General features: G+C 47.1%; 1 protein-coding gene across 1 annotated transcript in view; it reads right to left on the bottom strand.

Annotated features, from left to right (window-relative positions):
• The window catches only part of LOC146770459 (vespryn-like), a gene marked incomplete at its 5' end in the record, with an annotated part of 81,691 nt that overhangs the window by 32,812 nt on the left and 33,372 nt on the right, over positions 1-15,507 (bottom strand). The window contains one exon of the mRNA XM_085640432.1: positions 1,081-1,133. Coding sequence (XP_085496558.1) covers positions 1,081-1,133 — 53 coding nt within the window. The remainder of the gene's footprint in view (positions 1-1,080; positions 1,134-15,507) is intronic.

Below are 15,507 nucleotides of genomic sequence, written 5' to 3'. Positions count from 1 at the left end.
CCTTGTCTAGCCTTAATAATGTCTGAGAGGGAATAAATATTTCTACCTCAGGACAGTGCAGCTAGAGAGAGGATCATTTTAATCTGATCAACTTCCAGCAGGGCCCGGTCCCAGGCCTGAGCTAAGCTCTAGTGAAGTCAAGACTACAGTGTTGTGTGGGAGGGTTTTCACTTTTCCCAATAAATTTATTAAAACTTTTTTTAGAGAAAGAAAGCATCATTTGTGAGTTAGAAAGTTACGGGGGAACAAAGCAAGATTAAAATGTGGGTGCATGATTATTTACAGACTTATTTGAGACACAGGTATTTTGTAGAAACACTACATGGGCTGAGCCAGAATATCTCACTGAACTCCACCGCCCTGTCAGGAGCCACAGTCCAAAGATTCCTAATAACAGTTTTGGGTCAACACCAATTGGACTAAAAATTGAAGTTTCTGCCCAACTAGTATTCCAAGTGACACAATATTACCGCATGCAGTATAGCCATGTGCAACATAACCATGTGCTTCATAACCAAATGCAGTACAGCCACATGAAGCATAAACACATGCAGTATTACGGCATGGGGTTCCACACTACCAGATATTACCGGGGACATATTCCACTTTGGTGGAAATGAAAGAACTTTGTAGCAGGAAAATGACAAATGGAAGTTAAACTCTGTTAATGCTGTGGCACATATACAGAATGGAGAGAAGTAGAAATCTAGAAAAATCTGGAAAAGACAATGTTTACAGACACAAATCAAGTAACTGTAACCTGACGTGAGTGCACATTACCATTAAATACCATACCAAATCATAACACACCATATTATACCATGATCCCACCCCATAGCACACCACACCATCCAATCCCACCATAATGTTCCATACCATACCATATAACATCCCATACTATAAAATTCCATTCCACAATACCCAATCGCATCCCAATCCTTTCTATCCCATACCACCATAACTTTCCATACTATACCATAGCATTCCACACCATACCTACCATAGCACACCACACCACACCACACCATACCGTTTTAATGAACAGTAACATACAGAGCTAATCATCACAATGATATTTACCTTTATAACTCTTCACCACCATGTCTGGGCACTGAATCTTCAAATTATTACACCTGTAATAACACACACCATCTTTTTATTAAAGAGCAATGACAGCTACATGAACATCACATAAGACCCATATTTGAAATAAGATTCAGTATTAAGAGCAGCGCCTGCGGACTACTGCTCAGTGTGAGTTACTGTTCATACACTACAGTCAAAGCTCGAACGATATCCAAAAGTGACTTTAATATCTTATGCCAGGATATGGGTGTTCTAAGGCAAATAGCTCAGTGAGGACAGCGTACTTCATGTGATGCTATGGAGTGCCTTGTGTGGGTCTTCTAGGAGCGGAGGTTATCTCAGTGAGAGGGGCTGAATACAAAGTTATATCTGCTGGAGTCTTGTGTATATACTTAATAAATACCTTCTTAACTGAGGTCCACGTGCATGCCTACCAGCACCCACAACACAACACTGCCACACCCAATCGCTGCCGGTGTAAACCTTGTCACCATTCCTCTACAACCAAGATGTTTCGGTAGCTTCTTCTGGGGGTAGGTAAATCGGGTGTTTTTAAAAATTATTGGCTGCAAAATTAAGGTAAGCCCCTGCCTGATCCTGTTTAGGATGGACTTGTGCCCTTACTGGGATGAGTTAAACTCGGATCAGGCCTCGCTGATATTTTTTCTGATATCGCTAGCAAGAAAGAAAATCTGTACAAAATGTATTACTCCCGTTCCGCCATTGGTATCAGAATGGCTCAGATCTGTAACAGATGTCAGTAGACTGGACTTGGACTGTAAGTCGGTGTCAGTAGATAAAAGATGGCGTCCGTTTGTGATATGGCAAAGATGATTACACCTCTATCTTGCTGAGAAATGGGTGGTTCTCCTTCCTACGAAAAGGCAAAACTATAAGAAATATTCAATAGACACATACGCTGGATACTCCGAGTGAAGGCGTCTTGGCTCACAGCTTACTTAGCTGGATGGTGATACGAGGACAAAAAAATGTAAACCATTCCTCTACTACCGTGGAAGGATTATCACACAACCTCTGTTACTGCAAACTCATCATTGCTGCTCTAGAACTTAAGATCAAAAACCTCTCTAAAAATATATCCTCAGTTTTACAAGAGGGCTCAGTGAGGTAAGTGCTCACTGCTGGCATCTGTCGGACCTGTAAAATATAGCTGTGAATTCCATCAATGCAAACTCATCCTTTCATCCTTCTTGGGTTGTTGCACTACACACCATCAAAGTGGAAAACTGTTGAATGCTCAAAAGCTGCCGTACTTTGGGAGATCTCTGCCCACATACTATCACTACAGAGGTAGACAGGCACACAATCCCTGCCAATGTAATCAGTCATCACTGCTCTAGAACCTTGAAGGGATTCGCACACAACCGCTAACACTGTAACCACAGTCATCGCTACTATAGAACCTTGGTGGGATTAGCACCCAACCGCTAACATTGTTTTCACCATCATCACTGCTCTGGAACCTTGATGGGATTAGCAAACTACCGCTAACAGTGTAATCACAGTCATCACTGCTATAGAACCTTGGTGGGATTAGCACACAACCGCTAACAGTGTAATCACAGTCATCACTGCTATAGAACCTTGGTGGGATTAGCACACAACCGCTAACATTGTTTTCACCATCATCACTGCTCTGGAACCTTGATGGGATTAGCAAACTACCGCTAACAGTGTAATCACAGTCATCACTGCTATAGAACCTTGGTGGGATTAGCACACAACCGCTAACAGTGTAATCACAGTCATCACTGCTATAGAACCTTGGTGGGATTAGCACACAACCGCTAACATTGTTTTCACCATCATCACTGCTCTGGAACCTTGATGGGATTAGCAAACTACCGCTAACAGTGTAATCACAGTCATCACTGCTATAGAACCTTGGTGGGATTAGCACACAACCGCTAACAGTGTAATCACAGTCATCACTGCTATAGAACCTTGGTGGGATTAGCACACAACCGCTAACATTGTTTTCACCATCATCACTGCTCTGGAACCTTGATGGGATTAGCAAACTACCGCTAACAGTGTAATCACAGTCATCACTGCTATAGAACCTTGGTGGGATTAGCACACAACCGCTAACAGTGTAATCACAGTCATCACTGCTATAGAACCTTGGTGGGATTAGCACACAACCGCTAACAGTGTAATCACAGTCATCACTGCTATAGAACCTTGGTGGGATTAGCACACAACCGCTAACATTGTTTTCACCATCATCACTGCTCTGGAACCTTGATGGGATTAGCAAACTACCGCTAACAGTGTAATCACAGTCATCACTGCTATAGAACCTTGGTGGGATTAGCACACAACCGCTAACATTGTAATCACAGTCATCACTGCTATAGAACCTTGGTGGGATTAGCACACAACCGCTAACATTGTTTTCACTATCATCACTGCTCTGGAACCTTGATGGGATTAGCACACAACCGCTAACACTAATCACAGTCATCACTGCTCTAGAACCTTGGTAGGATTAGTACACAACCGCTTTCACTGTAATCACCATCATCGCTGCTCTAAAACCTTAGTGGGATTTGGACCGAGCCGCTAACACTATATTCATCATCACCGTTCTAGAACCTTGGTAGAATTAGCACGCAATACCTATAACTTTAATCCCCTTCATTGGTAATCTAGAACCTTGGACCAATAAACACACAATCCCTGCCACTTTAAACCCCATCTTCCCGGATCTAGAACTTTTAATGGGATTAGCGCATGTAGGACGGTAGGATCGGACTGCATGGTTACCCCCACTTTTTTCCTAGTGTTTTGCTGGTTTTTGACTACTCTGACTGGGATCCTGCTAATCAGGACCCCAGTATACCTGCTTTCTCCCTAAATTGGTTGTGTTATATACTTTGGTACACTCCAGATTGGATACTGGGCTACCTTTATCAGTCCCTAGTATATGGTAAACATGTACCCAAGGAATAGGTACCCCAGAGGCCTCCCATGGGCTGCAGCATGCATTATGCCACCCACGAGAGGCCATGCAAAATGGAACCTCAGGTTTGCTATAGCAGCCTGTGTAAACTGGTGCTTGCACCTCTTACTTTAGATATAGGATCACTATATCTATATATATCACTACACTTAAAACCTTATACATTCACCCCTATAGCAGGCCTTAACAAATCCTGAAGGCAGGGTGCTGGGTTTTACGTGAGAGGGTTCCCCTGCATGAGTAGGGCCCCTCTGCAGCCTACGGACACCATTCTTCCAGGTTGTACGTGATACTGCCAGACATATAGGTAGAGGCGCATTATAACCTTGAGGTATATGCTATCTCGAAAATGATCGCAATGAAGTATATCGGATTTGGTGTCTGACACCTTGGAATCATACCTCCACACCAGTAACTGGTGTGGAGGTATGATTCCTCCCCTCAGAACCAAGGTTCTGGGGGTACCCAAGTCTACTGGTACCAACTTTCTCGAGCCTTACAGCACAAAATGGATGCTGCCAGCCACAGACATGATTCTGCCCTCCTGATGCTGCTCGAGCAGGGGAAGGGAGCACAGTAGGCATCCTGACACAGGGAGGTGTTACCCCCTCCCAGGCAGGATTTAGTATATTGGGGCTCGGTGGGTGCACTGCCTCAGTGCCAGAAAGTCTGCACGAAGGCCACATTTGGTGTCCTTGTGCATTGCCCAGTTCAAACTAGACCTGGGAGCCATTTGCTCCTGCTCTGGCGCGAAACTGGACAAAGGACATGGGAGTAGCCTCCCCCTGACCTGACCCTCCCCTAGGAGGGTCCCAAGAATCTGTCCAACCCTCTCCCGTGGGTATAAAATGGGTTAACTGGCTACAGGACATTAGATTTTACGTGGACAAGATTCTACAAGAAGAAACCACTATGCTTGACCATCTGAACACCGCTGGACTCGCTGGACCTCCCTTGGACTGTACTTAGTCTCCCTTGCCGTCCGAAGCTGCTCCAGTGTCTGAGATCCGTACAGGCTCCGTGCAGGACCCTGTGAACACCTCAAGACAAACTAAGCATTTCCCTTGGAGTGAAGGAGTCACTCCCCTGCAAAGCAGTCACAGCAACGCAATTGACCGGTCCACTGTTCCCGAGCTCCTACGGACTCCGACGATCCCAGCAACACAGGAGGTGGGTGCCTGAAGGTCTCCGAAGTGGATCTACCCTCTTACCAAGTTGGAGGCTAGTATCCCTCGTGGGGACTGCATAACCCGTACCTCTGTGCACCGCGTATATTTGCAACAGCACAGACCCATTGTGTGCGCAACAATTCTGTGCATTGGGCTATCTGTAGTCCTGACCCCAGCGCACCTTTCCTGAGAAGGACTCTGGCATCTTTGCACTCTGTGCCCTGCCAGCTGGTATCCTGAGAAACTGCCTGAGGTCCCCTCGCGACTCCTGTGTCTCTGGCCTGTGGGTCCACTTGAGGGTCATCTTTCCTTTTCTTGTGCTCCCCTGGTTGCTCCAGGCCTGCCTAGACTACCCTTGCTGTGGCGAGTCTCCTGGTCCTTGCTGGACCAAACCGACACCGATCTTGACCTTCCCCGTTGGTTGCAGCTGCCAAGGCTTGTTGGTGCGCCTGCCGGACATCGACCCCTCAGCACTCTACATCCTTCGTGGGACAGCTCGCTTCCAGCTCCTGGACGTCCAAGACGTCTCCTGAGCCCCGCAGCTGAAGAGTCAAGACCACCGTCAACACACCTGAAGCACCCATCATCGGTGGGCATTCGTCTACTGAGCCCCTGGTCACTCCAAAGTGACCCAGACTCTGTCCCCTCTGCTTTCAGGTTCTTCTCACTTAGAATCCACGTTTGGATTCCACCGGACATTCTTCATACTTCCAGCAGCAGCAGCAGCATTTCTTGGTCGACATCCATTGGAAACGACGAAGGTTCCGACGCCACTTTGTGCCTATGCACCTGGCTCCTCTGGGATAGGTAACTCCGATACCCGTGTATCCACGAGTGGGTTGGCTCTCCAACCTTCTAAGTTTCACGGAGGGTCTTCGTAATCTGCTGGGAAGTGTGGCTCTCCAACCTTCTACGTTTCACGGAGGGTCTTCGTAATCTGCTGGGAAGTTTGATTTTTCTTTAAATTTCCAACCGCGACTTTCCCTTTAAATTTTATGGAGCATGCGGTCGTGTTCCCATACTGCACCCGTCCTCCGTGGGGTTCCCATCTACTCACCTTGGGTGGTTCCTTGGGATCCTAGCAATTCTACACCTTCCAGACCAGGTCCGGCCCGAAGTCGTGGTACTTATGCCACTTTATTAGTATATTGTTTGGTCTCCCCTTGGAGCCCACTGTGTATTGTGCTACTTACGAATGATTCTATACAACTGTGTTATGTGAATTGTGTTCTATCCTCGGGTGGAGGATACTAGAGAGTGTTCTATATAATACATGCATATTTTTATAACTACTGTGTGGGTTCTCTTTCATTTAACCAATACTATAAGGTTGTTTCTGGTAAAACAAACTGCTTAACATTCCTTCGAGACTTAGCCTGAAGGCTGCTCTCCATAGCTACCCCTAGGATAGCTTTCAATAAAGGTTATCTTTAACCTAATCACCATAAGGGTTGTTTGGACTGGTGCAAGGTGCCAACTTTAATTAGTGGATAGCATATGCCAGGCCAACTTCACAGTGCACCATACTACCCCTGCAGAAAGATGAATTGATGTCACTATACGCTGTAACCACGAGGCACTGTTACTGCTTAGGATTATTCCTTCATCTTTGCCTGAACCGGTCTGTGGCATCTATAGGATCTATCTGTACATTTATCCTATGGGAGATCCACAGGATCTGTACAAAAGGAAGAGGGGGGGACCGGGAGCTAGTTATGGTCCAGTGTCTGTGCTCATCCTGATTATTGGTACCGCTAAACGTCTCTCCGAAGCATTAATTATCAAGATCAATATCGCAGAGAATGGACTGAAAACTGGGATCAGTATTTCAGCCTACAAAACCCGTTTAGCGGAAATTAACGCAGAGATGACTGACCATCGAGATTATTTATTACAGCAAAAAGTGTCAAAATTACAAAAAGACATTAAAAGATTTGACAGGGAGAAGATATACCCGTACACTAAAGAGGAATACAGACCATCAGACAGTGATGCTGGCTCAGATGACGGCTCTACAACATCTACGAACTCAGGACGATCCATGTACCGCAATTCCAGCAATAGCAGCTGGGGTAGGAACGTTAACAAACCGGGCCTACTCCCTCCACCTCCGATGCCACCTATGTACGGTTATGCACACCAACCTTTCCCTCAACAAGGCCCGATGTGGTTTCCAGCCTTTCCGGGTCAACACCCAGGTTACCAACAACCATTCTTCCCCAATGCACCTCCTCCTTTTCAGAACAGAGGCAGGGGACGAGGCAGAGGCAGAAGAAGAGGGCAAAAACAAGTCCAGTGGCAAGATCAAGAGACACAACAGAGAACAACGAGGAGCTCAACACTCCCAAGACCCTGATAGTGAACCTCACAGACAGACACCTGAACACAGACGAAACGGCAGTCTTGGAACTGGGCTTAGGATTTGTGCCCACCCCCAAGGAGGATAATTTCCGCCTGAACGAGGAACTACAACAACTCTTCCGTAAGATCCGCCTCAAATCCTTTTTCAACAACAACCTCACTCCTGACCGCCAAGACACCGGACTGAGACCACCCTCCAAATTTACTCCATCAGCGGGTATGGTCCCAAGTGAAGTACTGACGTTTGAAAAAGCAGTCCTTAAGGAGGCCAACAACCTGAGGAGTCGGCATGTCTTTGACAACCTACCCAAGAAACTCCGTGAGGCGGTACATTCACTCACCGAGGATGAAACCATCATTATAAAACCGGCGGATAAGGGAGGAGCCACTGTCATATTGTCAGTAGAGGATTACGAAAGAGAATGCGTCAAACAACTCGGGAGATCCGAATACTACAAGAAGTTGGAGACTGATCCCACCGAGAGACTTCTATCACGGATACGCATCCTTGTCAACGAAGCTACCAATGAGGGGTGGATCACAGCCCACGAGGCGGCATTCCTTATTAACGAGAACCCTAGGATGCCGTACTTCTACCTACTACCCAAAATACACAAGGGCATCATTCCACCACCAGGACGACCGATCGTCTCTGGAATAGGCTCGCTATTGGAGCCACTGAGCAAGTTCAGTGACTTCTTCCTCCGACCTATGGTACAAGCCACTCCGGCCTACTTGAAAGACACCAGGGACGTCTTGAACCTGATACAAGAGATCAACGAGAACAATACCGAGCCCATCAACCTCCTCTTAACTTTAGACGTAGAGGCATTGTATACAAACATCCCGCAAGATGCTACGATTGAAGTAGTTGAACAACTCTTACTCGAGACAGACTTAGCCACCAACACACCTGCGAGCTTCATCACAGAACTGATCATGCTGGCCCTTAAGAACAACTTCTTTATGTACAAGACCACCATTTACCATCAGATACAAGGGACCAGCATGGGGAGTACATTCGCGCCGAGCCTGGCAGGGCTGTACATGGCGCATTTTGAGGCTAATAACATCTTCACTGAGAATAACCCCTACAGAGAGAACATGGTAACGTGGAAACGATACATCGATGATGTGCTCATCCTATGGAAGGGTGGTGCGGAGACCTGCCAGGAATTCTACACATGGATAAACAACTTGAACCCTCACCTACGTTTTACCAAAACAGAAAGTGAAAAAGAGATTCCTTTCCTGGATCTACTGATCACCCTCGAAAGGGGTAAACTCAACACTACCATCTACAAAAAAACGACTGATTGTAACAGCCTACTTGATTTTCACAGCCATCACCCCAAAGCACTGAGGGAAAATTTGCCCTTTGGACAATTCCTGCGGATTCGCAGGAATTGTAGTGACACCCATGAATATGACATTCAAGCAAACTCCCTCACATCTAATCTAAAAGAAAGACATTACCCTGAAAGGGTCATACAACGAGCATGCAAACGAGCCAGGAACAACAACCGCCAGGCACTCCTAGAAGAAAAAACTAAGGAAACCGACAACACCATCACCTGTGTCACAACCTTCACCCCTCTATCAAACCAAATCAAAAACATCGTGAACCGGAATTGGAGAATTCTGAACACAGGTAATCTCATGTTGGAGCGCCCCAGGTTTGCGTTCAAGAGGACTACCAACCTACGGGACCAACTGATCAACACGAGACCACGCGTGAAGACCATTCGTCAGGAATCCACCTTATGGTCCCTCCCTGCTGTAAAAGGCCACTACCCATGCGGCAATTGTAGGGCATGTCCCTTCACCAAACATACTACACACTTGGAGCTGGACAAAGTCACGTGGGACCAACGGAGCCACACGAACTGCAACACAAAAAACTGTGTGTACCTCATCACCTGCCCTTGCACACTGCGCTACGTGGGGATGACCACAAGACAGGTGAAACTAAGGATAAGCGAACATAGGAGTACGATCCGACGGGGGAGAACAGCAACCAGACTAACGAATCATTACATGGAAAAAGGGCATACATGTGACGACATCAAGTGGACAGTTTTGGAAAACAATCAACACTGGAATAATAACACCCTACTGCGCAGAGAACAACGCTGGGTACATCGTCTCCGGACCAATGAGGTGGGCCTGAACGACGATATACCATGGACTGAATTATAACCCAATATGAGGGGTTTATTTGCCAAATCAGCAGTACACACCCATAACTACATTCTTACGAACTCACACCTAGCCATATACATGCCTATGGTCTCCTTTATCCTCGTGATACCTCTCTTCATTAAGCAATTATGTTCAAATGAGACAGGAGGCTCTAGAATATGTTTCCCTGAGTCACCTGCCACACAACGACCTTAAGACTGAGGTACGATCTAGCCATAACAAGCCCAGGGTCTCCCTTATCTTCATGACACCTCTCTTTTTTGGAGCGACACTGTTCATATGAGATAGGAGGCTCTAGAATACGCTTCCCTGAGTCACCAGCCACACAACGACATTAAGACTAAGGCACGACCGGCCCCTCCCTAGGGGGTTCTGTCGCAACTAGGAGCACCCTAACAACTTGACTCCACTTTCGCTCCCTTAGCTTTGACCAATCTGATAGGGAGCTACCCGTAATATCATGATAATGAGATTGGTACGTAATTTCTCTCCTTCCTCCCCCCCCCCCCTCCTCGATCCCCCCGAGTCTCATTTAACAATCAACAATAAACTCTCCCGAGTTCACGACTGACTGTACATCAGTGGCAGCATGATGCTCCAACACTAAGACGAGTTATTCAAATTATGACCGCCCTTTTTTCTGTACTAGATGGGCTTTTTCGAACCGTGTAGATAGTTTGCTAAACGCTACTCAGCTGTATACACATAACACTGAGGACTGCACAGACACATAACCATGGCAACAGCAGAACGAGAGCCGGAACCACATTTTTTGATACACGCATGCGCCTCGTTCACCTGTCTACCTTCTGCACATGCGCGTCTAACACACACTAACGAAAACACAGCTGCTCCTCGTTAACGACCGGACACGGATCTTGCCCCAATTAAGTCAACGCGGGCACTACATAAGAAACCCGTAGAGATCCTCGTCTCCATTCCAGGTAGGAGGACGACTGGGGTAGGTGGTGAAGAGGCCACGCCGGAGCAAAACTGTGAGTAAAAATGCATTTATGAGTACTGAGGAGACTGACCATTGACTTAAATATAGTGTACAAGACAGCTCAGACAAGTTTGGAATCTATATGAGCTGGATTGACTAGCAGTTGCCTGTCATTTATTCCTTTTTCACAGCACTAGAAGGTGTGTACGCTCGTCCCCTAACCTATGGAGCATTATTCTCCCCGTCTTTAGGTGAGTGTTTGTAACATATAGCAGTAGGAACCGTAATGACAGACCTATACACTGTATGCCACATGAGGCTTTGGACATTTGGTTTAAACCTCTACCACGGTCAGTGCCTGGACTAATGGGCGACTCCGGTCGGCGACGGGCTGTCTCCTTTCCAGGTCCCTTTCCCTGGCCCAGGCACCCGGCAGCTTATCGTTGAGACCCCATCACGCCACCACCCGTGAGTGGAGGCGATATCCCTTCTGTATGTATGTTTTTATTGTGCACTCGTTTTTTTGAATATCTTGGATAGGTGAACATTCTTTAATAGGCAGGATGTTCTCCTTTTTCTTTGTTTCCATATTTACCTAGGCTGTCTATCCTGGAGCGACCTGACTCTCACACAGAGAGCAGTGCTACCTCGGAGTGTACGCCCGGATAGTAACTGAGGGTAGTATCCCTTAGTGCACATTCACTTTCACTCTTTTTTGGTCCTGAGGAAGCGCCAGGGATCCTCTTTTGGACCATTGGGGCGCGAAACATGTCGACCGCATGACCACACACAAGTTACCTAATGGCACATTATTTCCAATAAGGTAACACCCAACCTACGGGTTTTTTATTATGTCAAGGGTGCTATTCACATTAAACCTTATCCCAGTAACCCTTAGACATTTTTAGGCTATCACGTCACTAACACACCCCATCACCACACATCTTTTTATTAGGACCCAAACCACACACCCGCATGCACCAAACGGCGTTTTCTCTAAAAGATCTCCGCTAAAGTGACCCTTCGGGGGACCCGTAGGGCATTGCAGCGCCGGCCCGACGAGGAGCAAACGCCCAATGATGAAGCATGACATCCTTCGGGGTGTGTGAGGGCAACAAGAGAAACTAAGGTATGCCCCCCCCCCCCCCACCTAATCCTAGTGTAGTTGGGTCTAATACTAGCCTAGGCCTCTCGCCTCGTTTATCTCTTTCTTTTTGCCCTTTCCCTCTCTAGGAACAGTGTCTACATTTGAATAGTATAGATCCACAGGATCCGCATGGGCATTCATTTTTATTAAATGATAGATAAGATTACGGTCTGGAATTCTTCTTTGAGTGTATAGTTGTGTAGAACGAGATGTGTTAAATAAGACCCACCACTGTGCACTGGAAGTCCCCACGTGAGGAGGATGTGCATCCAAAGCCCATTATCCAATCCCAGGCTGTGGTTATGCTACACCTAAAATGCATCCATCTGATTATCTTTAATGGGTAAAAAATAGGATGCAGTTCATTAGACTTTCATCTGCATGGATTGTGCAGTCAGAGCCCCCCAGCTCCCACTGATTGGCCCTCGAAAATATGGTAACTTTGGTTTACACCGGATTGGTACATTTAATTAACTTGTAAGCCCCTAGGAAACGGTACTACCTCTACCCAGGGCATGTAAATTAAATGCTACTAGTGGGCACCAGCACTCGTTATGCCACTCACTAAAGTACCCTTTTAAAACATGTCTCAGGCCTGCCACTGTGTTTTAAACTAACATTTCGACCTGAAAAAATGAACCTTGCGCCAAGCCTAAACCTTCCTTTTAGGTTGAGCTTAAGCGTATGACCTCTTACATAATAATTATACTTCTCTAGTGGTCTTAAAGCCATCCCCCTTGCGTTTGATTTGTTTGTTTCAGTGTCCTTTAAAAATCCCTGCTTGCTAGTGGTCAGTCCTGTCTCTTTTTTTTTAATTATATGTCTTTATTAACACTTAAGACACTTGTGGCAAGGCATTCGTACGTTCTCGGGGTTACACATCAAATGGCACCGTACATTCAGGGTCTCAAACATATCTGGATTAATTACATCACAGCCTTGTATCAGTTCCATAACGAACACCGTAACCCCAACAACCAGGGCCACTCAACATCAGTCCCCTTGTCAACATCAATCCCCTTGCCTATAACACTGAAGTGCCTGACCCAGCTTTACATCATAGCCAAAAATATTTCTGTAACAAATAACTGCAGCTCCCATCCCCCACCCCCCCCCCCCTCCAACCCACAACGAAATCCCTCCCCACCATCCCGTCTGGTATACTCTCAGTAATATAACACTGGGTGTCTGCCCGTTATACACTTCACTGCATTATCCAACACATCGAACATGTATGTCTCAAGTGATCTCCCAGCTCATTACCCAATCCTACAATTTCAGTGGCCCCCTTCTGTGCCCCCCCCCATCTTTACTAAGATCTTCTATCACCACTTTCCACGCCCTCAGATCATCTTCCAGCTTTTCATCATGCCTAACCTGTTTGATCCGGATCACCTCTGCTGTCGCCCACTCCCTCACATCCCGCACCCATTGCGCTTTTTGAGGTGGTTTGCGACTTAGCCAGGAGATAGCTATCCGACGCTTGGCTAACACCAGTCCGAATAGGGCAAACTTCCTACTAAGATTTTTGTTTTTGGGTCAGGGTAGCAAACCCAGCAGGACCACCCGTATCTCCTGTGGCAGCACCCACTCCATCGCGGTTCGCAACGTACCCAAGACACCATCCCAGAAAAGTTGGAGTTCTGAGCAGGACCAGACCATATGAAGGAATACAGCCTCGGCTTCCCCGCATCAGGGGCATTGCCCTGAGCACTCCGGGTAAATCCTGTGTAGCATCTTTGGTGTGGGGTATGTCCGATGTATATAATTAAATTGGATCAGTCTGAACCGTGCATTGGAGCTCACTTGCTTAATCCCTTCATCCAGTCTGTCTCCGTTCGAGCTCCCTCTGTCAGCGTCTCCCATCTGTCCTGTATCGGAAGTGCCTGAACCATCTGGTCAACTCTGATAGCTCGGTATAGGTGGAATACTAATCTGTGTCCTTTAGCCATTGTTAGCAGGATCTGTAACACCTTGGACACGGGGGGACGAGGGGGAGAATCTTCGGGAAACATGGGCCATACCTCTCTAGCTACCTTGGCTATCTTCGTATATTGTAGGAACTGTCCTGGGCCCAATGTAAAGGTCCAGACAGCCTGTTTGTGTGTGATATATTGCTTATTAATGTATAAGTCAACCATGGTGAGGAATCCCCCCTCCTGCCATCTGCGCACAGACAGATGTGGAGATCTGTAAAAAGGTGCGTGCAGCCCATAGGGGCATATCTGGGGCATATGGGGCCTTTTGCAGCACTCTCTGAACGACAAGCTCCAGACCTCCGCCACATGTCGTATGATATACGGGCTCGCTGATGGTATCTGCGTCCCCATCATTAACAGTTCAGGAAGTGTTTCATTTCCGTAGGTCCTCGCCAGTAGGGCCTTCTCCCAGTTTCCCTCATCATCCAACAAATGTGCTGCATAATAAAATTCCAGACATGGAACCTTTAGTCCACCCTTCTGAGAGGTTCTTTGGAGAGTAGCCAGACTTACCTGCTTACGTGTGGGCCCCCACAGCAAGTCAGTCAGAAGTCTATCTAAGGTGCTAAAATAGTGTTGGGAATCTTAAAGAAAGAGTGTTGCATTGTAAAAAGGCATTTGGGCAGGACAACCATTTTAGACAGGGCTATTCTCCCCATAAGGGTTAAAGGTAAATCTCGCCAGAAGTGTATCGAACTTCTTAGTCCCTCAATTACCGTCCCGATATTACGCGCCAAAAATTGTTCGGCCGTTCCCGCCAATCTAACTCCTAAATATTTAGCCGTGGTTCTTACCCATGGAAGCTCCACCCTAGGTAGTTCCCCCTCTGGGAGCGAGACCAACCCCCCCCATTGGGATTAATTTTGACTTCCCTGCATTAATTCGCAATCCTGATGTTTGCCAAAACCTGTCAAGTTCCAGTATTGCCTCGCCGGGGTTCCGGAGGTACACCAAGGTGTCATCTGCATACATAGATACTACATGGTTAGTTGCACCCAGCAGGATCTCAAAGGACTCCATCCCTCCTCGTAGGCTCACCGCGAAGGGTTCCATTGCCATGGCAAAATGTAATGGCGACAATGGGCACACCACTGTCTGGTACCCCGGTGTAGTCTAAAAGCTCGCAACACTAGCCTCCCCACCCGGATCTGAGCCCGGGGCTCCAAATACAAGAGCCAGTCCCAGGTCAGGAAGCATGGGCCCACGCCCATCGCCCTCAGGACCTCCCAAAGATAAATCCACCCAACTGAGTCGAAAGCCTGTTCGACATCTAGCAAAGCCAAAGCACACTCGTCCTGCCGCAGCAGGGGGAAGTGCCATACGTGGGCCAGCCGCATCAAACTGTTAGCTGTGCTGCGTTTGCTGTGCTGCGTTTGCTGTGCTGCGTTTGGGGATGAAGCCCGTTTTATCAGAATGGATCAAATATTGCACATATGGATGCAGTCGGGCCGCCATGATCCCACAAAGGACTTTTACATCAATATTTAATAGGGAGATGTCTGTATGATCCTGGCAGTTGAGTATCCTCACCCGCCTTGGGGATCATGACCACTAATGTCTCATTCATAGAAGACGGAAGCGCACTATTCTGTAGCGCCTCATTTTACACCTCCAACAGGCGATCCACTAACAGG

Source organism: Triturus cristatus, unplaced genomic scaffold (genome assembly GCF_964204655.1).
Source record: "Triturus cristatus unplaced genomic scaffold, aTriCri1.1 SCAFFOLD_205, whole genome shotgun sequence".
Lineage (NCBI taxonomy): Eukaryota > Metazoa > Chordata > Amphibia > Caudata > Salamandridae > Triturus > Triturus cristatus.
The sequence above is the reverse complement of the archived record's forward strand: the minus strand, read 5'-3'. Positions and strand labels throughout refer to the sequence as shown.